Source organism: Mesocricetus auratus, unplaced genomic scaffold (assembly GCF_017639785.1).
Source record: "Mesocricetus auratus isolate SY011 unplaced genomic scaffold, BCM_Maur_2.0 Super-Scaffold_100014, whole genome shotgun sequence".
Taxonomy (NCBI): domain Eukaryota; kingdom Metazoa; phylum Chordata; class Mammalia; order Rodentia; family Cricetidae; genus Mesocricetus; species Mesocricetus auratus.
The window spans coordinates 43,515,138-43,541,124 of record NW_024429197.1 but is presented as its reverse complement, the minus strand read 5'-3'; the positions used below and the strand labels follow the sequence as shown (position 1 = coordinate 43,541,124).

The window sequence follows — 25,987 nt, the reverse complement described above, 5'->3', positions numbered from 1 at the left end:
AGTGATTCTCCACCTTCCTAATACTGTGACCCCTTAATACAGATTCTCATGTTGTAATGACTCCCCCACCATGTTATTATTCCATTGCTACTTCATAACTGTAATTTTGCTACTGTTATGAATCATAATGTAAGCATGTGTTTTCTAATGGTTTTAGGAGACCCCGTGAAATGGTTGTTCGACCTCAAAGGGGTTATGACCTACAGGCTGAGAAACACTACTCTACTGCCATGACATGCTAGTCACTCCATATTTCACATCCAAAGCACACTTACATTGTTTGTAGGTTTGTACCAGGTCACAGGTAAATTTGAATGAAAGATACCTTTTTTTTTACTTGGCACAAATTCCACAGACTTGGGAATCTAAATATTTGGAGTATTCCTTTTGAGCTAGTATTGGCAATCAGACAACTCTAAAACTTGTGTCCTGTAAGCTGCAAAGCTGAGGAGAAGGGGGAGGGCAGTCATAGGAGATTTCCTTTCACTTTTAGAGGGAAAGTGCCTGTTGGCAAGCCACACTTATTTGGTCCTGGATATGCTGATAGAAACTGTAGAGAACCATGTATTATTTTTGTCTTGACTTTTTCCTTCCTGTTTCAAATTTTCTCACCATCCTAGAGCATGTCAGTGAATCCTTCCTTTCAATAAGACTGAAGTGGACAGCACAGGCCTACCTGTTATTTCTCTTATCTCTCAGTCTTACCCAAACCTGATTACAGTGTAACCAAATACTAAATTGCATGTGGCTGGAGTACGTGAGTTCCCAGTAGAGTACAAAGATCAATGTTGAAAGACGACATTGAATTCCTTCTCCACTCCTGGGACAGTTTCTATGGGCTGTCACTAAACTGATCCTGGAGGACAGGCTCTTTAAGAAGCAGAATCTAAGGTGAGGTAAGCTCACCCACTCCCCAGGGATGTGGCTCTGGGAAATAGTCTCATTGTGACTAGGTTATTTAAAAGGGAAAGACAGGAACACAGTGACAGTGCAGTTCCCTAGGGGTTGATTTTTAGCAGAGAATTCATAGCATTTACCACTTTCTAGGAAATGGCTGAAATAGTTTTGCAAAGAGCAGCCCTGATTTCCAGCTTACTTTCATGCCTCTCCTGGCATTTGAGCAGCTTGCTGAAGAATCAGCTGTGAAATCTGTGGTTTCCTGTGGCACATTTCTAATATTATTTATACAGGCCATTGTTTAATGAACTGTATAAATATTTATCACAGAGAACAGCCTTTTGATCATAAATAGGGGCCAGGAGTCAGTACACCCCATGCTGGGGACTTGGAAGGACCTGAATTTTCAGGCGTCTTCTAGACTGAGATATTAGGTATGTCTCAGTCCTTGTGTGCAGCCCAGCTTGAATTGCTCTTCATTATTTTTCCTTCTTTTGCCATCCAGGGGCCATGGATTTCTTCTTCTTTCCCGACCACCTTTCCCTAACTGCTGTTTTTCTTTTTAGAGTGTGCCTCTTTGCCTAAAACCAGTGAAAGGAAACCTCAATTCTACTCCTCCTCACTCATAAAGCAGGTTTTGGAATTGCTTGGGCCTAGCCTCTGTCTCTGCTATGCCTTACCTAGGGTCCTCTTCTAACCCTTTATTCCCTAATTAGAAAAGGAATAGTGTTTCTCTATTTCTTAGGTTTTTGTTTCTTTAGGTACTGATTAAGTTTGGAGTTGAGGATACTTGTAACCGAGGGACAAAGGGTACAGAGTGGGAAGGGCAAGGGACTTGCTTCAGTCTCCTGGCAGAGCTTCAAACCATGCAGATCTGGTCTCAGGGAATCTTGGTGCTCAAAGGCTCAGTACTGCTTGATTTCAGGCTCCAGGTGTGGAAACTTTCAAAGACCACAATAATGGAGAAATGGTTCACCTGAAGGCTGAATTAGGATCTCTTTCTTAGAAGATCATGAACTGGGAGGCTTGTGCAAATGCTGCTGGGAGAACACCGTTTTGGCTCCTAGAGGGCTGTCAGCATCCTATAGGGTGCCTAGAAATATTTTATGGAAGTTGGAGGATTGCTAGATAGAGGCACCCTGCTATTGTAGAAGGACAGTCTTTGGATGAGGACAGCCTGTCCTCTGAGTTAGCCAACCTCAGCACAATAGGCAAGGGCCCTTAACACAGTCCTCAGTAAGTCATCATTTAGTAATGGGAGGCTATCAGAAGGCAGGTTTAGGGCTTGAGTGGGTACGGCTCACCATCCTACTTAGTGGTTGCATGGACTCGTCAATAAAATGGGGATGGTAGTTGTCTCTTCATTGGTTTTTGGGACCAGGAAGCAGCGGTGTAAACAGGCTGCTTAGCAAAGCAACAGATACATAGTAGACATGGCGACTTTTATTATCCCCCTAATGATACTTTTGATACTCAATTCATTTACTGGATCCCAAGTGCTTGTTGAATTTCTACTTTGTGACTGGCACTGGCTATCCTATAAAAACAAGGGTACAGTCTGAAGTACCTATAATGGTTATAGTATACTTTCCACAGAATGTGAGGGGTCTCTTGAGGGTAGGTTCCTTTCCTAGATTTACAATTCAGTCTACAGCAAGCCCACGCCAGGAGAGTGGAAATCATTCTCTTATTTTTCTTGGTGTTCTACCTGCAGAGGAATGTGGTAACAGAAGGAATCCAGGGCCAGCTCCATGGGGAATCTTTCTTGCTTGGTACTGGCAGCATAGAAAGAAGCCAGAATGTTCCTGACTAAGTACAAGGCAGAAGTTTTGTAGAGATTCTTCATTTCCTATTTATTTTCTGGTTTATCTCAAACTTGTAAAGTTTTAGGTTAAGAGCAGGCACTATTGGCATTCTTGAGTCTGTGGTGTGGTGGCTAATGCTGTTAGCTTGACATGGGGATCATCTTGATTTCTGTAGTTGAGGTGAGAAGACTGCCCACCACGAGTGGCTGGGATCCTGGACCATGTCAATGGAGATCGGATGCTGAGCAGAAGTGTACATTCACTAACTGCCTGTATTCCAGTTGTGGGTTCAGGGTACTGCAGCCTTGATTTCCCCATCATGATGATGGCTTGGACCTCGAGCTGTGGGCCAGAATAAACCCTTTCTCCCTTAAGATGCTTGTGTTAGAGTGTTTTCGTACAGCAGTGGAAGAGTAGCATAGGCACACGGGAAGGAGCTGCTTCCCCAAGCTTTCACAATGGCAGTGGTGGAAGCAGAAAAAAATGCATGTAAAATGAGATGCCTGCAGCTAGTGGCGGGTGGGTGGGCGGAACAGCTGGTAAGGGCCATGGGTCAAGGCATTCTCTCGTACGGTCTGTCACCTTGTCCTCAGCAGAGTGCCTAGTGCAAGGATACCCTTATTACGTCATCATATTCCATATAGAAAGAAATCCTACCAGTGGATCAGGGTACCACTGACCATAAGAATAACTCTGATTTCAGCGGAGCTACATGTGAAAACAAAACAAAAAATCTTCTTTTAGAATGCGGCTGTAAGCGCTCTAAGAAAATACTTGACTGGTAGATACAGAGATTAGAATAAACCAGCTGGCTGTGAGATGGAGTGATGTGTGGGTAGCAACTGTGGTAGCTAACAGAGCACAGGCGGACAATGGGCACACCATGCTTCTGAGAAACCTTCTAGGTTTCTGTAAACTCACCGTATGGTGCACACACAATGTTCGCATCACCTAATGCATTCCTAAGAAAGCAACCCTGTTAAGTGACACATGCCCGTATAAGCACAGACTAAGAGATTCAAATAAACTACGGATCTTTTATTATTATTTTTTCAATTGGTTCACTGATTCAGAGGTTCATTCAATAAATCATTATTGAAAATCAGTTATAATCCAGACACTGGAAGGAAGTGGGGATGCAGAAATCAGTAATTTCCCTTTTTATTCAGGTTCAGTCCAATAAGGGAGATAGACATAGAAACACACCACCAAAAAAATGTGGTCCAGAGTGACACAGTTTGAAATGAAAGTATGGATACTGTACTGCATTGGCAGCCTTTGTACTCGTGTAAGAACAGCAAGAAGGTCCCCCGTAGAGAAGCAGAGGATGGGACTGGGGAGGGGAGAGCAAGTGATGGGAGGAACCCCAGCAGTGCAGAACACGACTATTCTTGCAGGACTGTGAGGATATTTAGGACCCCCCTTTGGGTGGGGGTGATTGAGAAGCTCACAGAGGGCCACACCTGTTGAAGACCTCAGGCTGTCAACTCTATAGTGACAGTATTCTGCTGTCTTGAGAAAGAGCCTAGCAAAGTAATCACTACAGTGTCCATCTTGATCCTGGAAACCTGACTGGGGATACTAGGAATGAAAGGCACACAACTATAAGTAAGGAAAAGCAGGGCTGGGTGGGCTGAGCACTCTGATGGACATGCACCAGCAGTGTCTGCGCTGTGGAGGTGGGTGTTATTGTGTACATTGTAGGAGGAGGCAGGGTTATTGTGTACAGTTGTAATGGGAGGTGGGGCTATACTATATGGCTGACAGAGGATGCAGGCTTAGCTAAGCTTGGTAGAGAAGTCTCTATGGGGCTTTCGCATTCCCATGGGTCTGAGGAGTTGCCGGTCCTTGACACGGGCGTACTCATGTCAAACAATACACATTCATTCAAGACTTCCTTTACTCTCCATCAACCACTAAGAGAAAGCAGGGAGGATGGGACTTGCTGCTCAGCGTTTATCTGTTTCATTTAAAATTTTGTTGTTTTGGTTAATGACTTAAAGAGAAGGTGTCGCTGCTGAGTGCATGAAGGAATGAGTTTGAAAGCTGGCCGTCTTGTTCATATGAGCTCTCGAGGGAAGAAAGCCAGGGAGACAGGAGGACCCACCTGCTGAGACTGGGAACCCTCTCAGGCTCAGGGGGAGTCACTGAGCTTCATTACTCTTGCGTCTCCATTTTCTGCTTCACCTGCCACCGAGCCAAAGGGAGCAAATGCAGATGGGAAATCATGGTTAAGGCAGAAGCTATCAGTTTTAATGAAGTTGTTTTCCCCCCTCTTTTGTTCTTTTTTATTGGAATAAATATCCAGGAAGCAGTAACTGAACATCTGCTGGCTGACTTGTTTTAGAATCCCCAAGAGCGATGTGGCCAAGGAACCATCGTGTCTCCAAAGTTGAGGGTGTACACTGCTGCTCAGGTTAAAGTTGGACCACAAGAGCTCTGACTGCCTGGCTGGCCAGGGGGACAGCTGTGCCGTGCCAGTGAAGTTAGTGTCTGGAGGCTGCACCCCTGGAGACTGGAGAGGGAGAGCCCTGGGAGACGACGGTGCCATGTGGCTCACCCTGTGAGCAGCCCTGTGGGCCCAGGGATTCCTGAGGGGTTCCCAGGTCAGGTTTCCTTGTAACTCACCAGGGGTCTGTCAGGAAAACATATCATCTAACACACTCTTGAACCTGTCTCTCCTGGGTCTCCTCCCAATTCCCAGTCAGTTTATGATGGCTGTGGTATATCTGTTTCTTCTCAAAACCATTATGCCAAGCCTTTGAGGAAAAAAAAAAAAAAAAAGGAGGCAGCCAGAGGCTCAGGGTTGCACCGGTGGGGAGTTCAGGCTGCTCCAGTGAAGCGTGGGCCATGCCTTTTGTTTGCAGGCATTGGTTTTCCTTTCCGTGTCACATGGCATCACCATCTTGATGGACATTTGCTCTTTAGGAGTGTGTGGACCTACTGTGAAACCAAAAGCTACTTGCCTTCTGGAGTCTTCCCTGCTCCAAAAGCATAACACAGACTACTTTGACTTTTCCTCCAGTCATAGAGGAGAGGAGAGCATGTTGCTGCGCACACTGCTTGTCACAGGATACCTACCTGCGAGGCTGATTTGCTGCATGACTGACAAGGAAATGATGCTTCTTTTGGTCCCAAGGCTGCTGTTTTGTAGACAGAATAAACACCTGTCTCTTCTGGCTCCATTTCTGTCTCCTACTACCCTATCATTGTCCCAACTTTGCTTAAGCCATTATGTAATCAGGTGCCTAATTTCTGACTCCCGTCCGGGAATTGGAATGGCATGTGTTAGATGTGCCTGTTCTTTGGCCATTTTGCTCAGTGCCTATAAAACCTTTGATTAGATAAATAAATAATAAACAGCTCCCATTCAGGGAATTGGATTCCCTTTTCTGTCAATTTGAAGATGTTTCTTGGCTGTCTGTGCAGGCCTATTTGTCTTCACATAGTGTTTGTACTTGCTCAAACAGGCAAAGGAACCATGATGTCCGGTGGAGACCACGAGCCAGGTCATTATTATGTGGGCATCGATGTTGGAACAGGTAGTGTCCGTGCAGCCCTGGTAGACCAGAGAGGAATACTTCTGGCTTTTGCAGAGCAGCCAATTAAGAAGTGGGAGCCAAAGTTTAACCACCATGAGCAGTCCTCAGAGGACATCTGGGCAGCGTGTTGCCATGTCACAAAGGTAAGAGCCAAACCTTGGCGTCCCATCCTTGTGCATGCTCCTCTTACTAGGCAGCTTTGTACTTGTACACTTGGGTGTTAGGGTAACTGGAGGCACACAGCTGGTTGATGTAGGCTTTGGCTTTCAGAAGCAAACATTCTAGGTACTGGGAGTGTCAGACAGCTGACATGTGCTGGTTGGACTGCTCCAGCCAGTCCATGCAGCTAGAGCTGACTCTGAGGGCAGAGGAGGGGGGCAGGGAAGACAGGGTGGAGGATGTCGAAGCCTGAGATGTAGAAATAAGGCCGTGAGAGTCATAGCAACACCCAGTGTGCCTCTATTGTAGACTGTGGTGGAACTCTGTTACAGCTAGTACTACCCCACTTTATTTTTATCTGGGAAGAACAGCAAAAGAGAGTGTTAACCAGCTTACCTGCGCTCAGGTAGTAGTTAGTAGTTAGTGACTGGCAGCTGCAGGGTGGGAGCCTAAACATCTGACTCGTATTAACAAAGAGTTTGTATCCTCCAAGGGGCACTGCATTCTGGGCAGGAAGAACAAAAGTAACCCATAGAGGCAGGAAACCATGGCACACTCTAGGAAAGCTGGTTGTCTTCGTATGAGCCCCTCACATGCTCGTGTAGAGTGGCCTGTGATAAGGCTGGGATTGCTGGTTTCAAGAAGGAAGCAATGCTGGCCATGACTAGTTTGTATTTGAAGTTGGAGCTATTCAAATGACTTTATATTTTGATGATTATTAGCAACAGGCATTCTTTTATCTCTCCACCTCCTAAAGGAGAAAATGAATTTCTGAGTTCTGTTTCTTCTCTCTCTTTCTAGTTGAGGTTCTTAAATATTCATGAGGTGCTTGGTAATTTTCAGCTGGACAGTCCTCCATTTTTTTTCTGTATTGATTGGTCTGCTTAAACTTTGATGAGCTCTGGGCAGCTGTTAGTGCCACCGGAGAAAACTGCACAGGGGTGGGTTAGGCCACCCAAGCACTCTGCAGAAATCAAAGAGGGGTCATCATCTCCTCTGCCTGTTTAATTTCCCTCTTCTCTCCCTGCTCCCAGCCCCTGAGTCCATGAAAATCTTGTGCTCTTTACCCTTGGGTCTCTTTTGTTCTTCCAACCTTCTTGCCATTAAGGAGATTGTCAAGAAGAAAATATAGTTCCCCAATGAAGAGCTCCCTTAAAGCAGGTCTACTCCTGCACAGCCTGGTTTAATGGCAGACTTTTAATCATCTCCCAGTGGTGGCCAGCTCATCTTTTGTGTCAGCCCCGATAGCCACAGAAGTGCAGGTCATTAGTGCTCAGCCATGCCTCTTACTGCAGTATAGCTGCAGAGAACCCATGGGCTTGAGGCCATGCCTCTCACTTGGTGTATGGAGATGTGGCTGTGTGCCTGGAGTATGGTGTGTCTGCTCAGAACCGCATGCAAGGAGGAGCTCTAAGGAGGTGGCATTTTTGACATATTAAAGTGTGCATGGTGCAGCTGAATTGCCTGAGCGAGGGTCCCTTTTCTAGAATTGTTTAGCTTGTGATCTTGGACTAACTACCATTTCTTGCTTAGTTTCCTTCTCTATAAAAGAAGATTAATAAGGGTCCCCAGCTTGGTAAGATTGCCATGGTGACTAAGTGAATTAAAGCATACAAAAGGTTCCATCAGTGTCAGGGGTTAAGCAATCATTGTTGCCTTTGGTGGTGGTGATAACAAAATGAGTAGAGCTAGGAGAATGGATTTTTGAGACAAAATGTTAGGAGTCCAAGTGCAAGGGGATAGTTCCCTCTGGTTAGGGCTCCTAGAAGACTTTGAAAAGTGTTGGTCTAGGTCAGTGGTTCTTCACCTTCCTAATGCTATGACCCTTTAATACAGTTCCTCATGCTGTCACCCCAGCCATACAATTATTTAGTTGCTACTTCATAACTATAATTTTGTTACTGGTATGAATTGTAAATATCTGATATGCAGGATATCTGATACTTGATCCCCAAAAGGGTCATAACCCACAGGTTGAGAACCACTGGTCTAGGTCAAGGGTTGTTGACCCTTCTGTTCTGGCCTGGGTATGCTTTCTCACTGACTCCAGGAAGCAGAGACCTTGAGAGCAGTTGTGGACTTCCTTTTCCTTGTTTATTCCACATCCTCTGCGATTAATTTTATCCCTGGGGAGTGTTAATGACAATAAAAGTACCAGTAATAATGACAAGGTAGCTATGATGATGATGGCAGCTTGCATTCCATGGTTAATCAATCATGTTCTAGATGCTGTGCTCAATATTGTTTGCCCATCGCTTCATTTTCTCCTTATAACAATAGTTGTTAATAGTTTTTCTTCTCTTGAAGATGTAAAAAGAGGACTTTGAAGTAGTTCAGAAGCAGCAAGGGGTCTTACAATGATTCAAAGGAAGGCTTTGAGGACCTCATCCCCCCTCTCTAGTCACAACCCCTCCCTGTGACTCCTTCGAGTCAGAAGTGTTTTAGGGTGCTGCTGTGTGGGGCCAGGAGCTCACCTTGTTGGCTTGTGTAGGCACTGCATGGTAGTGCCTTTACTTGCTCATGGGGAGAATATGGGCCCTTCCAATTGGCATGTCTTTGTTGGGTCACTATTCAGCACATCTAAAACATTCTCTGGAAACATGAAAGTCCTAGGAGACACACACAGTTGATGCGGAAAGTCCTTCTGTGTATATGTTTGTCCTATTGGTTGTTACATAAAGCAATGTTGGCCAATAGGGAAACAAGGTAAGTGGGACTAGGAGTCGAGTAGGAGTCTGGGAAATGTAGTCAAGAGTAGAGAGTCACCATGTGATCCTAGGAAGAGAGGATGCTTGAGGCTGGCATCCCCAGAAAGATAAGTCCTTGTAAAAATATATACATTAGTAGTTATGGGTTAATGATTAAGTCAGAGTTAGCCATTAAGAAACCATAACACATGATCAACAACTTCATAATTACTATAACATGTTCATTTGGGACTGACATGGCTCTGGGACCAGGATGGACGGGAAGAATGCTCATTACACAATGGCACCCAGACTTGAGGCACACATTTCCACTTAACAAAAGTTTAAAAAGGGATTTTTAAAAAACAGAAGAACAGAGAGAAGAATGGCTTTTGGTATCAGCATTTTTCTTGGGTGGGCTGTGTTTTGCTAGAGACAAGCAGAGAACTCATGTTGCACCCTTGAGGGAGTCTTCCTGACTGGAGATAAGCATCAAAAAACCGCAGGGCTCTTTTAAGAGGCCCCACTACCAAGCAAGAATGGTGTATACAAGCAGCTGGCAATGGCAGTTACCACATCTCCCAATAAGCAGCATGCTGCTTGATGGCAGCATAGACCCTGGCAGTAAGCACAGCTCTCAGGGATGGCGGTTAACTTCCTAGGCCTGCTATCTTGGGAAGACAACAGTTAAAACAGCTGAGGCTTTAATTTTAGCAATGTTGTTTAGCAGATAAAAGACATGTGGTCAGAAAAACATAAAGATTTACAGTAAAGTCAGATTCAGATAAAGTAAAACCTCTAAGAGGTAAACAGGATAGTGGTTAAAAAAAAGAAAAGAAAGAAAGTAACTGGGTGTGGTGACACATACTTTTAATTCCAGCACTTGGGAGGCAGAGACAAAGAGATCTCTGTGATTTCAAGGCTAGTTTGGTGTACAGAGAGAGTTCAAGGGCAGCCAAAGTACACAGAGAAACCCTGTCTCATAAAAGTAAAATTAAAAGATGTAGAGTAATCAAAAAGCCACATAGAGATGGAAAATACACAGAGTCTGCATACTGTATGCTAAGTTGTTCAATTGCTAAGGAAGGAACAACAACTGCTAAAATACACTTATAAATGCTGCTAAATTAATCTAACTTATATATTTTAAAAATGCTTTGACTTCTAAATTTAAATATAAGGACTTGTTTCTTTAAAAAAGAGTTTTTGCTTATGTTCCCACAAAAAATAAAAAGTTGTGGATTCCTTCCAGACTTATATGGTTTGATAAAGCAAGACACCCTGAAACAGTGGCCCAGGTGATCCATCATCCCAAAAAAGCTGAGATTATACAGTTACAGACCACTACAGTCAGGATTTCTGGGTCTTCTTTGGATCCCCAAAACAGCACCCCCTAACAGCAGGAAGTAATTTGGAGAGAACAATGCCCACATTCCCAAATGTTGTATATAAATGCTTGTTTTCATTTATACAGGATTGGTTATACCTGGTAATGCTCACAGTCAATCTCTTTCTAAAGGAAAAAAGGGAATATTATATACAAATGAATACTTTGTATTGGTATGGATTTTCATTTATTGAAACAAATTTAAGGTCAACTTTGTGATATATATATTTCTCCTCTTGTTTAAGTATTCTGTTTATACTGATCTTTTAAAATGTAATACATAATTAAATACAGATTGTTTATAGTCACCCATGATAGTCATAACTTATAGTTGGGTTAGTTAGGTTTTCTAGATATACAGAGATGTATTTGAGATGAATAGGTATTCTTCAAACCTTTCAAAGACCTACAGAATATATGGCATTTAAATGGTTTAGGGTTTTTCATGATAGTGAGACAAAACTACTCCTGGCACACCAATTACGTCTGAGAGGAAGATGGGCATCAAAGAAACTCATTATGGAGTTTGCTTTCAACATGGCAAAATTAGCCATTTGGGCAAGAAACTGCTCTTACCTTTACTGTTTGGTAGACTGGACATTCAAGACCCACAGGACAGTGACTGCTGAAGTTGATGGAACAGTCCTAAAGGGTTCCTGCTTTATGGAAGAGTCTGCCAGACATTCTACAGGACACAAAAAGATGACTGACAAACTGTCAATGCCAATGGACAGTTTAAAATTTCCTGCTTTGCTGAGAAGTCTACCAGACACACTGTGGCCAATGGGCTGAAGTGGATGCCGCAACATTACAGAGGAACTTCAGATGACTGTCCAGGTAGTGAGATGTCTTTGTCAATTCTAGTGCTTATATATTATCCTTCTGTGGTCTTTGATGGAGTTGAAGACAGTTATAATTTTAGTTTTCCTTAGTTATGATAAAAGATAGGCTATATATAAGACTTTAGACTCACACAGCTTGGATAGATGATAAAATACTTTCTTTAAATCTTTTTTTTAAATAATCATTTATTTATTATGTATACAGTGTTCTGCCCAGGCCAGAAGAGGGCACCAAGTCACATTACAGATGGTTGTGAGTCACTATGTGGTTGCTGGGAATTGAACTCAGAATCTCTGGGAGAGCAGCCAGTGCTCTTAACCTCTGAGCCATCTTTCCAGCCCTACTTTCTTTAAATCTCACTAAATGTTAATGGACTAAATATTGTAACTGTAGTTCTTGATAACTGTTCTATTATATATATTTTGACTGTGTTAAAGTTAAAACCTTTCTTTTTATTTGAACAGAAAAGAGGAGATGATGGGGGGAAGTCCTCCTGTGTATATGTTTGTCTTATTGGTTGATGAATAAAGCACTGTTGGCCAATAGGGAAACAAGATAGGTGGCACTAGGAGTCGAGGAGGAGTCTGGGAAATGTAGTCAAGAGTAGAGATTTTCCATGTGATCCTGAGAAGAGAGGACTCATGAGGTTGGTGTCCTTGGTAAGGTAAGACCTTATAGAAATATATATGTAGTTATGGGTTAATACTTAAGACAGAACTAGCCAATAAGAATCCCTAGACATTGGCCAACAGCATTATAACTAATAGAGTCTCTGTGTGTTATTTGGGGTTGATGCGGCTCTGGGACCAGGCTGCAGGAAGAATGCTCGTTACACACAGACCCTGATCTTAAAGTGCATTTTTTGGATCCACAAATATGTATCATTCCAAGGACACAGGAACATCACAACTTCTTAGAGTATTTCATTTCCACTGGAAAAAAGAAAATAAGCTGAAAGAATCATGTGGCTAATTGCCATTGATGAATTCTGTTCTATTTTGAAATTTATATTCATGTCTGTGTTTGTGCATTTATATGTATGATGTAAATGTTCCTATTGGTGCACATTGTGTGCATATGTGTGCATATGTGTGTCTATACAGGTATGCACATGTGTGTGTGTGAAAGTGTGTGTAAAAGCTGGATGACAACCTGGAATGTCATTCCTAAGGTGCTGTCTACCTTGCTTTTGAAGCAAGAGTCTCTCCCTTGGGGCTCTCACCTAGTAAGCTATGCTGTCTGGCTATTGAACCCTAATGATCCTCTTGATCTCATGTTTTTGCAGCAGTTTTGAGCTGTTTCATTAGCCCCAGATATTGTTATTTTATTTAGTGTGAAAATATTTATGGAGCACCTACTGGATGGTATACTCTTTGTTGAGCACTGGAACTTACTTAGAGAAACATCACAAGTTCTCTGCTCCTAAATATGAAATTACTTATCTACATGAAGATAAAAATCCACAAACATGAAACTAATGAAGTTCAATTTGTTCTACATTGGTTCTTGCTGTATGGACAATGAAGAGAAGGACATGCGGGGTTGAGCAATAATTTTAACTTATTATATTCATAGAATTGTAATAAGTTTGCAAAAACACCTCCATATGATTTCAGTTATGCTTACAAGGTAAATAGGGGCAAGATTATCGTTTCCATTTGACAGATGGAAAGATAAACTGGGGCCTAGATAGTTGAATGACATTTCCAGGGTTTCCAGGTAGCAACAGCCTCGGCTCAGATGGGAGAAGTCCGTGTATTCTCTGCTGCCAGCACTTACTGCCCACATAATTTTCAGAGCTAAGTCCATGTGTTAGCATCTGTGTTGCTTCTCTGATCTAGTCTCTTGAAGCTAGAGTGGTGCTTTCTATGTTTAAACTGATTGTTACTCTTTTGTTTCCAACCCTCAGTCGCGCCATGATTCGTTCTGGGTCATTCTTGATGTGCTCTCCTGGCTCTCGGTTCCAGCCCCCATCCTCTGTCCTGTGTTCAAATATAGAGCCACTCTTCCTAGAGCATCTTCCTGCTTTTGACTATGTCAGGATCAGACATTTTGCAGAGGAACAAATGGGAAGAGTTGTCTCGTAGGACACAGTGGCAGAGGAGAAGACAGAGGGGCATTCAGAACTTGAGCTAGTAGAAGAACGTTTGACCACTGACATAAATGGTAGTCTCTGGCTTTCATTCATTGCTTGTCATCAGGGAATACCCATACACTATGTAAAATTTAGGTCTAGAATTTTTGCTTTCATTGGTCACTGCAGGAGGTGTCAGACAGTTCTGTTTTGGGGCCTTGTATGTAGCATGCCCCATATAACTTTTCTTTTTCATTTCATTGATGTTCCTGGCTCAGGGCCTCCCCCTTAGCTTCATCCCTGCCAAGAACACTACCCAGATTTAAACAAGGTCAGCTGCTTATTCTGGAAAGTCCTTCCTCAAGACTCCCTTTGTTGAAAAACAAGTTTCCCAACTCCGGTACTTATGATCCATTTGACTAATCTGTGAGTATTTTATACTTATACTCTCTCATTTATTTGACTCATTGGTTATTTACCAATGCTAGCAGTTCTCAACCTGTAGCTCACAACCCCTTTGGGGGTCAAATGACCCTTTCATGAGGGTTGCCTAAGGTCATGGATATTTACATTACAATTCACAACAATAACAAAATTACAGTTATGAAATGGTAACAAAAACAATTTTATGGGTGTGAATCACTACAACATGAGGAACTGTATTAAAGGGTCACAGCATTAAGTAGGCTTGAGAAACACTGACCTATGTTAAAATGTCATCTCCTAAAGAGCAGGGATTAAAGAAAAGTATTTTGCTTTCCATTGTTTCCCAAATATCTGTACGAACACAGCCTAACCTAGAAGGACTTGATTGTGTTTCCTAGGGACCAACTGAGTGAGTGTGCGGGTTGTGCAGGTAGTGGCATGGTAGGACCCAAGGGCATCTGATACCGCATAGCTTTATGCATGCCTGTGCAGCTGACAAAGACATTCAAATCCGTGTTTGAGAGAGTACAGTACCAGCCCCCTGGGCCTCTGCTATGAGCTGGATTCTGTCCATGATGCCCTGGGGCTTTCACCCTGCTCTCAACAGAGCTTGAATATAAAACTAGATCTGCACACGCCCAGCTCTCAGTGTGTGTGTGTTGGGGGATTCTTGGGAATGCCATAGCTACACCCAATATGGCAGAGCTTGCTGATTTAAACCACATGCAGGATTGATGCCATTGCCATAGTAAGAGCAAAAGATGCACAGTCCCTTCCCCACATTCTTGTTTGCTGCTCCCGAGCTGCAAATTGACAGTAGTTAGACATGGATCAGTTTCCCAAATGAGGCTTCAGCAAACCCGATCCCTGGAAATTCTTTAGAAGAATGATGTGATTTGTCTCTAGCAAGGGAAATCTCTTTCTGCCAGATTTCTGGAGTGAGTTTACTACACTTTCTTCTTCCACTAACAAGACTATAAATAAAGGTTCATGGCTGAGTCCCAGAGGCCTTGTGTTAATGCGACCATGAAAGCAGTTCTCTGGGACAGGCAAGGAGGGGAAAGGGGGAGGGGGTGTCCCTTGGCATGGAGAGGTATGCTTGCAAGGTATATCCTTGTAAGGCTAGCTATCTAAGTCAGGCTTAATGTATAGCACCATTATTTTATCAATTCCTGTGAGTGGCCTCTTGTAGAAGTGGAGACATGGGGATTTTACCACTGAAAAACTGTGATTTGAACCCAGGGCGTTGTAGACCTTGGGGGATTCCATGAAATAAAATGAGAAACCACTATCTTTGTTTTAGTAGAAAGGTACACTCATAAATCCTCACAAAGATTTGAGTCTGCAGTTTGCTGTTGCTTCATCTTTGCCTATCATTTGTATTTGTGTGCATATCAGAGAACGTACTGTACTTTGAGCATGAAACACCTTAAATATACATAATTCATGCAGTGTTGGGTACGCTCTCTGCCTTCCATGGAGGTGCTCTGATTCTGCAATACTGCAAACCCCCAAAGCCTGAGATCTTTCCCTGTGTGGTCCCCGTATTTCCAGGAAACCAAGACTTAGAATGACTGAGATCAGTGCAAAAGTGGTAGAGTTGAAACCAAGAGGTGGCTGACTGTTGGATACCATGTCCTGTGTTGCCTGCTCTGGGCTTTCATTGAGTCACCCATATTTTCTCAAACTTCCTCTTTTGGCTAACTTCAGGCTCTCAGACATGGGTGAACCCATTGATGTGCACTATGGGGACAGAGGCCAAAAAAGCCACATGACAAGGAGATTTTAGGACTGGTTTGTCACTGTTAGATGTCCCATGTAACCATAAATGCATAATATATTAAGTTTTTCTTTTATTGCATTTTATTGCTGATTAAAGTCAAGGAACCAAATCATGCACATGGCATAGTAGATGCTGCATATATGGCAACATTTGAGCATATGTTGCTAATATTACTTCAAAAATGCAATACTGCCTTTGTTGGAAATCTGAAGCAATTGTGTGTAGCTCTTTTGTGATGCATATTAAATACTAAGAAATGGGAACCCAGATTGCAAGTCTAATAGTTCCAATAGGGCAACGTTCTGCATTTTGGGATGAGTTTAAAACTCCACGTCCAGGGAGCCTGGGGAGGTGGCTTAGTAGATCCAGTGCTCCATATGCAAGCATGGAGATCTCCAGGAACACACATAAATGGTGGGTGGAGCAGTGTGCTCCTATAACTCCAGCCTTGGGTATTGGGGAAAGTGACAGGGACATTATAATGTCCCTCTGACCAGCCAGCCTAGCCAAAATGGCAAACCTCGGATTCAGTGAGAAACACTGTTAACAAATAAGGTGGACAGTAATAGGAGAAAATTGTCCTCACTTTCAAGCATGCACAGAATCATCTGCACATATACATGCTGCACTCATGCATATACCACCAGCTGGACATGAGAAGCAGGAAAGTAGGACAGAAAGAAAGAAAGAAAGAAAGAAAAGAAAGAAAGAAGGAAAGAAAGAAAGGAAGAAAGGAAGGAAGGAAGAAAGAAAGAAAGAAAGGTGAAAAGCCCGAGGAAAATTTTAGATAAAGAAAAGCAGATTGACATAGGAACTAAGATAAGGCTGAACATTCAAAACTAGTAAGTCTCCATGTCATGATTTAGGAGCTAGTTGGTGGCCTGGTACAATATAGTTACCAGCAAAGGCCACTAACTTGGACCTGTTTGAACCACAGCTGCAATTGCCATGGGACCCTTTGTTGGTGAAAAGAAGGAATGGGATCCCAGGGAGAGTGCTCTGGTCATGATGCTTGGCATAGATTTGGCAATCTTTGTCTTTGAGCTTGTTACAGGAGTGTTGATTCTGAGGTTTTTGAAATGCCCTTAGGGCCTCTACAATTATGTTGACTCTCTGCCAATCTCTTTAGCAAATCATGCACATTGATCTTGGTTTTTTCATAGTTCTGTCCCTAATTAAGAACAAATTTTTGTGAAGATGTCCAACATCATTAACCATTAGGGGGAATACAGATGAAAATCACAATCAGCTTTTTCAAGAGTAGTCATATTTTGCATTTGAGCCTACAGTTCTTGAAAGCTTTACTTTCCCCGTGTTTCTTTAATATTTGACATAGGATATGTACATTAACTTGAAGAAATTGCCATCTTAACAGTGTCAAATTTTCTGAGCATTACTTGCTTCTTCACATGTACCCTTCGTAGCAGTGTTCTATTACCTCAGGGTATAAACCTTGGACTTCTTTTTACACAAAGAATATTTTGTATTATTTGACAATTTCATATATCTATAAAATGTCTATATGTATACATGAAGAGACAACATGACCATGCCGACTCCCATTTAATTGGGGTGGCTTGCTTACAGTTTCAGAGGTTCAGTCCATTATCATCATGATGGGGAGCATGATAGTGTGCAGGCAGATATGGTGCTGTAGTTGAGAGGGCTACATCTTGCAGGCAACAGGAAGTTGACTGTGTCATTCTGAGAGAGGCTTGAGCAAAAGAGACCTCAAAGCCTGACTCTCAAGTGGCACACTTCCTCCAGCAAGGCCCCACCTCCTAATAGTGCCACTTCCTTTGGGGACATTTTCTTTCAAACCAGCACACACTGTGTCTTGATCATGTCAACCCCAAATACCCACATTCCACTCCATTTGAGTTCCCAAATATTTCCTCTTTCCATCTTTATCCTTCCTTCCTTTGTCCTCCTCCTCCACTTCTCTATAATCCAGTGAGTCCAGTTAGTCTTGTGTACATGCAAATGGGTGTGGAATCGCTTCCCAGAGCTGGGAATGAGCAGCCTACCAGCATCTACCCCCTGAAAAATGACTCCTCTGCTTCCAGCAGCAACCAATTGCCAGCTCCTTGGGGATGGGTGGGGTCTCAGGAGCATACTGATAGGCTCCATTTTGTACAGGAACCAAAACTGCTATAACTTCATGTGTGTAATAGTTATGTCATATCCAAGGATAGCATTCCACATTCTTTCTGCTTCTTCTTCTGAGATGTTCTGAGTCTTGAGAGAGTTTGATACAAATGAGACCTTCAACCTTGATCTTGTATATTTTTATGTTGTTATCAATGGGATTATTCTTGATTTTATTTTTGATATGTTAGTTGCCACCGTGTAGAAATGCGATTGACTTTTATTTGTTAACCTTCAATCTGTAGTCTTATTATATTTACTTATTAAACAATTCAAACAATGCAAGGGTTGAAAACTGAAATAGAGACAATAAAAAAACACAGTCTGAAAGAAGGCTGGAAATAGAAAAACTTAGCAAACAGTCAGGTACTACAGATGCAAGTATAACCAACAGAATACAAGAGATGGAAGAGAGAATCTCAGGTGTTGAAGATACACTAGGAGAAATAAATTCATCAACGAAAAAAAATCTTAAGTCCAAAAAAGTCCCTAACACAAAATATCCAGGAAATATGGGACACCGTGAAAAGACCAAACCTAAGAATAATAGGTATAGAAGAAGGTGAAGAAAGCCACCTCAAAGAGGCAGAAAATATATTCAATAAAATCATAGAAGAAATCTTTCCTAACCTAAAGAAAGACATGCCAATGAAGGTACAAGAAGCTTATAGAACAAATAGAATGGATCACACAAAAAAAATCCCCTTGCCACATAATAATCAAGACCCCCAAACATACAGAATAAAGAAAGAATATTAAGAGTGCCTAAGGATAAAGGTCAAGAAACATATAAAGGCAAACCTGTCAATTACACCTGACTTCTCCCTGGAAACTCTGAAAGCCAGAAGGTCCTGGATAGATATTCTACCAACACTAAAAGACCACAGATGTCAGCTCAGACTATTATACCTAGAAAAGCTTTCAATAACTATAGATGGAGAAAGATATTCCTTGACAAAACCACATTCAAACAATACATATCCACTAAACCAGCCCTACATAAAGTTCTGGAAGGAAAACTCCAACCCAAGGAAGTTAACTACAACAAGAAAAACATAGGCATTAGAGAATCCCTGTCTACCAACAGCCAAAAGAAAAAGTGGAAATCTGCTTATAATTTCACCACCACCAACCATTCCAAATCAAAGAAGAATGAGCAATCAATGGTCATTAATATCCCTCAATATATACTCACCCATAAAAAGACACAGGTTAAAAGAATGGATTCAAAGACAGAAACCATCCTTCTGCTGCATACAAGAAACACACCTCAGCCTCAAAGACAGACGTTACCTCAGAGTTCAGGGTTGGGAAACGATTTTCCAATCAAATGAGCCCAAGAAACAAGCAAGGGTAACAATCCTAATATCTAACAAATTAGACTTTAAAATGAAATCAGTCAAAGGGATGAAGGGGGTCATTTCATATTCATCACAGGAGAAATCCATAAAGATGAAGTTTTGTTTCTGAACATCTATGCCCCAAATACAAAGGCATCCACGTTCATAAAAAGAAGCATAACTAAAACTCAAATCACATATAAAGCCCCACACACTTATGGTGGGAGGCTTCAACACCCCACTCTCACCACTAGACAGGACTGCCAGACAGAAACTTAAGAAAGCAGCAAAGAAACTAATAGAAGTTATGACCCAATTGGGTTTAACAGACATCAATAGAAAATTCCATCTAAATAAAAAAGAATATGCCTTCTTATCAGCGCTAGATGGAACCTTCTCAAAAATTGACCACATACTTGGCAACATATCAAACATCAACAGGTACGAAAAAATTGGAATAACTCTATGTATCTTATCAGACCACCATATGTTAAAATTAGAATTCAACAACAACACAAATTGCAGAAACCCTACAAACTCATAGAAATTGAATAATGCACAACTGTATCATTCCTTGGTCAAAGAAGAATTAAGAAAAGAAATTAAAGACTTCCTAGAATTCAATGAGAATGGAGACACAACATACCCAAACTTATGGGACACTTTGAAAGCAGTGCTAATAGGACAGTTCATCGCAGTAAGTGCCCACATGAAGAAACGGGAGAATAGTTTCACTAGAGAATTAATAATACAACTGAAATCTCTAGAACACAAAGAAACAGACTCACTGAGAAAGAGTAGAGGCCAGGAAATAACCAAATTGAGGGCTGAAAAGGAGGACATAACAGTGGACACATGAGGAAATCAGAGAATCATCAGGTCGTAGTTTGAAAACCTGTGCTCCGCATAGTTCTAATAGCTTTTTAAAGGTTTTATTTTTATTTGTGTGTGTGTGTGTGTGTGTGTGTGTGTGTTGTTCACATGAGTGAATGTGCCCTTGGAAGCCAGAAGCATCAAATCTTCTTGGAGGTGCAGTTACAAGCAGTTGTGAGTCACACCAATTTAGATGTTTGGAACCAAACCTAAGTCCTCTACAAGAGCAGAAATTGCTCTTAACCCATTTCCCTGGACCCTCTAGTAATTTTTTCAGGTTTTTCATTTTTTCATATTTTTGCATTTTCAGCATGTGAATCATATCATTGGCAAAGAAACACTGTTAGCTTTTCTTTTTTCTAATTTTTTTTCCAGAGAGGGTTTCTCTGTACTGTTTTGGAGGCTGTCCTGGAACTCACTCTGTAGACCAGGATGGCCTCGAACTCACAGAGATCTGCCTGCCTCTGCCTCACGATTGCTGGCATTAAAGGCGTGCACCAACAACACCAGCTTTTTGTAATTTTTATTCCTTTAATTTATTTTTCTTCCCTTATTTCACTGGCCCTGAATGCTATCCCATGTTTGGTAGAAATGCTAATGGAAATGTCCTTTCTGTGCGTCTTTTGGGGGTAATAATTAATCTTACAATTAGTTATGTTATTAGCTCTTAGTTTTTCTGATGTTTTGTTTTGTTTCTGTATCTTCTATTCTGCTTTTAGTTTTTCATTTGTTGTTTTTGTTTTGAAGGAATGTTTTGGAGTATTTGAGGTTATAATTTTATGTTTGTGATGTATTCTGTTAAGATATGTCTTATAATATTTAAAGATTTTTAAACCACCCTTGCAGATTCTGGGGTAATTACACATGAATATCAGTTTTGTGTGCTGTGGTATCAGGTTTGCTTGTATTTTGCTGACTATTTTTATACCTATGCTTTTGACAAACACTCTTCTGTAGTGCCCTTTCTAATGTCTTTCCAATTGATGTTAATGCAATGCTCACCATGTAGGATTTGGTGGACATGCTCTCCTCTTTGTTCTGTCCTTTATGTCTGACATTGATAATGCTTCCTCCTTAAATGTTGTGTAAATTTCCCCAGAGAAACTACATAAACCTCGAGTTAAAATTAAATTTTCTATCTTTTAAGCATAAATTTCTTTTTTCAAAGCATATGCTTCTCAATTTATTATGTATCTTTGATCAATTTCCATAGCCATCAAGTGGTTTTGATTGATGATTTTATTCAGTATTATTTTTTATTTTCTTAGGAAGATTTGCTGACCCTGTCATAGCGGTATGCCTGGAAATTTCTTCTTTGTGTCTCTTTTTAGTTTCTGTATTCTCTTGTATAAATACAGCATAATTTATTTGGTAAAACATAATTTATTGCGTTTTTAAGTCTATTGTTAGCAAGTAGTCATATTATATATGACTTTATTTACTTAAGGTCATAATTTTCTAAGATATGTTTCCAAAAGTGATATTGCTGGACCAGTAGTTCTAAGTATATTTTAATAGGCACTGTCAAGGTACTTTACAAATTTGTACCCAGTATTTACTTTGCTATAATAATGTTCAAGTAGCGTTACTTCTAAATTTCTTTTAAATTTTTATTGGTGTATATTCATTATGGACAGTAATGGGTTTTATTGCGACATTTTCATGCACGTATGTAATGTCTTTTGATCTTACCACTCCATACCACTTTTGCAGCCCCCCTTCTATCTTCCCTACTTCTCCCTCTTCTACTGTCCTATGCTCTTCTGATCCCTTTTTTTCTCCCCCTCCTTCTGTTTTGTGACTAAATGAATGTAATTAACCATTATCTGTTCATAGATGCTTTAAGAGGGGTGGAGTCATTACTATATACAGCTAACCTTTAACATTTTCACAAATGTAAGAAGAAAAATTGCTATTTTATTTGCATTGCCTAATTGTAGTACAGTCGGAAAACTTCGTACACGTTGACCTTTTCTTTATATTATTTTCAATTAGATTGCTTGTCTTTTTTATTAATTTATATGTTCTTCTAGTATTTCAGTGACATTAATTTTTTTTAGAAAGTCAAAGATTATTTTAAAATTTAGACATTTTTATGACATCATGGATCAAAGGTCTCAGTTGGCTTCATCATAAAACTTTTCTTTTGGCTTTTCAGTGTTGGGAACTGAATTCAGGCCCTTGTGCACATGATGCAGGCCACTGGGCTCCAGCTTGAACCCCACTAGAGAAGAATTTCTAAAATTGTATTTCATGTGTATGTGTGATCTTCCTCAGGGTGCCGTGTGTATCCCTGGTGCCTGCAGAGGTCAGAAGAGTGAGTCAAGTCCCTTGGGATTGAGTTACAGATGATTATGAGTCACTGTGTGGGTGCTGGGAACTGATCTCAGTGTGCAGCAGGTGCTCTTAACCCTTCAGCCATTTCTCTGTTCCCAACTATAAAGTTTCCGTGACGGAAACCTGAGGACTTTGACATGTTTCAGGAATGATTTCCCTGTCAGCATATCTCATTTAGGATGACAGCTGTGGGGTTCTGCTGCTGGAAGCCCTCTCTGACATTTGGACACATAGCATTATATGATGGAGAATTGATTTAAATGAAATGGTGATGATGCTAAACTTTTTATGACCTGTTTTAGGTAATTTAAAAAAATTTGCTTGCATTTCCTTATAATAGTAACTTGTCTTCAAGGTCTTAAGAGCCCATGTTGTAATTGATATTTTGTTTTCTTGCTTTTAAAACAGAGAATTGTTCAAGGGATTGATGTAAACCGAATCCGAGGACTTGGGTTTGATGCCACGTGTTCTTTGGTTGTCTTGGACGAACAGTTTCATCCTTTACCAGTAAACCATGAAGGTAGGTCTGCTCTTGTCCCTTCCTCTTCAGGCTGCTGCCGAAGGAAGTCTGATGTTTAGAACTTTAAATGCCAAGAATCCTAAATTTCAAGGAGTCCATAGCTTCTTATCTACTAAAAATTGTATTTTCTTTGTAATTATGACTGGGGTATTATTGTCAACCGGACCTCTTTTCACAAGCGAATATTCATGAGGTTTATCTTCCAAAATGTGTATGTGGTTGGCTTGAAGTGGAACTTTAGATTTGTTTTGTGTTGATGATGAAATATTCCATCAGAAGTCCTCTCAGGGGGAGAAGGTTTACTTTAACTTGCAGTTTCACATTGCATGGAGGCAGGGAAGTCATGGCCACAGGAACTTGAAGCAGCTGATCACTTTATATCTGCAGTCAGAAGACAAGAGCAACAAGTGTGTGTGCAAGCTGCTTCACACCCTCTGCCCCTCTCATTCACTTCAGGGCCTTCCCTTTGAGATGGTCCTGCCCACATCCAGGGTGGGTCTTCCCACGCTAATTAACCCAATTAAGAAAAGCCCTCACTGGCAAGCTCAGAGACCCATCTCCCAGGAATTCTGAATTCTTCAAGTTGATAATTAACACTTATCATCATAAGTTTTATCAGTCTTGGTTTCTGTGGTATTTCTGGCTGTGCAAATTTTATGGGTACAAGTGAATGGGCAGTAAAAATATTTGAAGTGACATTAACAGTGGAAGATCATGCCTCCTTCTTAAAGCTGCTTGAGGGTGTATCTCTCTGCACACCATCCTGCTTCCCTCTGTGGATAGTCGTGTTAAAAGCACCTCATTTAAAGCAGAGCTCAGTGGCAACTCCGTGAAGTGGAACGCTGCCATTCTTCCTATAATACTACAGTGTGCCCATTCTTCAGCTGCGTCCAGCTGACTCAACCCCTCACCACCTTCTTGACTTCCTACAGATTACATGAAGGGTAGATTTTCATCTGAGGTGGATTATATTGTTCTTGAAAATGAAATTAGAAGTTTAAAGGTGCTTTTAATGTTTTCCTGAAAACCTTTTTCTGCCTTCAGGGTGGGGACCAAGTCGTGGCTGGCCCAAGTGATTATGCGTATCAGGCAGGCAACTCTGAAAATCATTAAAATCAAACCCACAAGGTTGGCAAAAGTGTGGCTGTCTTTAGATTTTAACCAAAGGATGAGAAACCAATACAGACTAAGGAAAACTGTTTAAGAACAGTAAGCATCACTGTGGGAACAATAGGCTCACTATTTGCCTTTTAAAGACATCTTTCTTGCTTTGAAGGTCAGCCAGGTACCTGTTCTTTCTCCCCCTACAGACCCCTAGCTGTGTACCCAAGGCTAGTTTTAACTGTTCCCTTAGTGAAGTTTTGGGGGTGGGATTGCCCAGTGGTGATAATTGTAGGCTGTGAAGGGAGTTTGGATGTAGTTTGCTGTGTGCAACAATAACCTAACATTTAGATGATTTTTCATATTGTGTTATTGTGATTATTGTTATATTATTATTATTTTGTTGTTTGCTGGGAATACAATACATCTTGAGCGAGTGTTCACGTTTTTAAATGCATGAGTAGTGAGTAAGGATGAACACCCTGCTCTAGTCCTATCTTCTAGAACAACCTCAAATTCCCTTAAAATACGTTTCTGTGTCTGTGTTTTGCTCTCCATGCTGTCCGTGCTATGCTCCTTGTTTCTCTTTCTCTTACTTGGCTGAGCAGTGACCAGGCATTTTCAGAATTAAATAAAGCTTGTCTGTGTGTGCAGCCCTATACTCAGCTCAGGAGAGACTCCTCTAAGATGCCCCTCTGTGTTCCCATGGCTCCTTGTGAAAGGAACAGAGCACCAGCACCTTCGCTGTACCTGGTCTGTAGAAGCAACGGAAGACTAAACAGACTTTCAGTTGAGCCCTTTATGTGTGATTTTCTAGGAGAACTGCAAAAAGATTAGCCTTCCAGTTCTTGTCTACAATGAAAAATTAATTTCAATGAATATTCAATTTTTAGTGTATAGTTCTGACTGTTGTAGCTGGTTCACTGGCAGTAGCTGCTGCTTCTTGTTACGACAGTTGGACATTTGACACCAGGCGTTTCTATCTTACAGCAGTTCTACACACCATACTTTTAAACAACACCCAGCAGGCCAGTGCACCTGTGCACATGTGGGAACATTGATGGTTCCTGGTACGACTTGAATGTCATACAGGTGACATGTGTGTCTTGGTAGATACTGAAGTAGTTCTGTTATGCCAGAGAACCATTTTGCTTCTCAGAAAAATGCTTTTTAATGTGCTTGTGCTAGCTCTTTGTTTCATTTGTAACATGCCAATCCCAGCTCCCTCTCCCTTCCCACCTCCCCCACCTCTCCAACCCCCCAACCCTTCACCCCATCCCCCTTCTGCTCCCCAGGACAGGTAAGGCCCTCCATGGGGGAATCTCCAAAGTCTGTCATATCATCCAGGGCAGGGCCTAGGCCCTCCCCCATGTGTCCAGGCTGAGAGTGCATCCCTCCACGTGGAATGGGCTCCCAAAGTGAATTGAACTCCTGGAACCCAGTTGCAGAGAGGGAGGAGTGATGAGCAAAAGGGTCAAGACCTGGCTGGTGAAACCCACAGAAACAGCTGACCTGAACAAAGGGAGCTAATGGACCCCAGATTGATGACTGAGAGGCCAGCATGGGACTGATCCAGACCCCCTGAAAGTAGGTGTCAGTGAGGAGAACTCAGCAATCTATGGTCCTCGGGTAGTAGATCAGTATTTATCATTTTTATTTTTTTTAAGGCTATGTGAGACTTTAAATTTTCCTAGTCAGAGATACCAGTGAATGATCTTTACTTTGTAATTTCTTTAGGTATCTTCTTAGGTTGGTTATATTAGCTAAATGTTATTTTCAAGATACAGAAAATAAAATGATAACATAATAGACATTTTGATACCCACTTCATAGAATAAAGGAGAAATTTAGTCGTGTTTGAAGGTAGAGTTTTTTTTTAAAGAAAAAAAATTCTCTCTGCAATTCAGGGCTTCCTGACATGACCACTCTAGCTGCACATAAACAGGTGTCTTTGTGCTACTACTTTATGTGTCCACATCTGCAGTGAGGACAGGATGTATTGGAATTTAAAATCTCCCCACTAGCACATTTATCCATGCTGACACATCCGAGCCTGTGCATTCCC

General features: G+C 41.5%; 1 protein-coding gene across 5 annotated transcripts in view; it reads left to right on the top strand.

The window, feature by feature from the left end:
* Fggy (FGGY carbohydrate kinase domain containing) overlaps nucleotides 1-25,987 on the top strand; it is a 407,006-nt gene that overhangs the window by 25,912 nt on the left and 355,107 nt on the right. For 4 of the 5 annotated variants that reach the window (XM_040757148.1, XM_040757147.1, XM_040757146.1 and 1 more), the window contains exons 2-3: nucleotides 6,173-6,387; nucleotides 22,710-22,821. In XM_040757148.1, the coding sequence (XP_040613082.1) occupies nucleotides 6,184-6,387; nucleotides 22,710-22,821 (316 nt within the window). In that variant the 5' untranslated portion in view covers nucleotides 6,173-6,183. Of the gene's footprint in view, nucleotides 1-874; nucleotides 897-6,172; nucleotides 6,388-22,709; nucleotides 22,822-25,987 lie in introns of those variants that run through there. The other variant, XM_013116462.3, reaches the window with a different exon arrangement.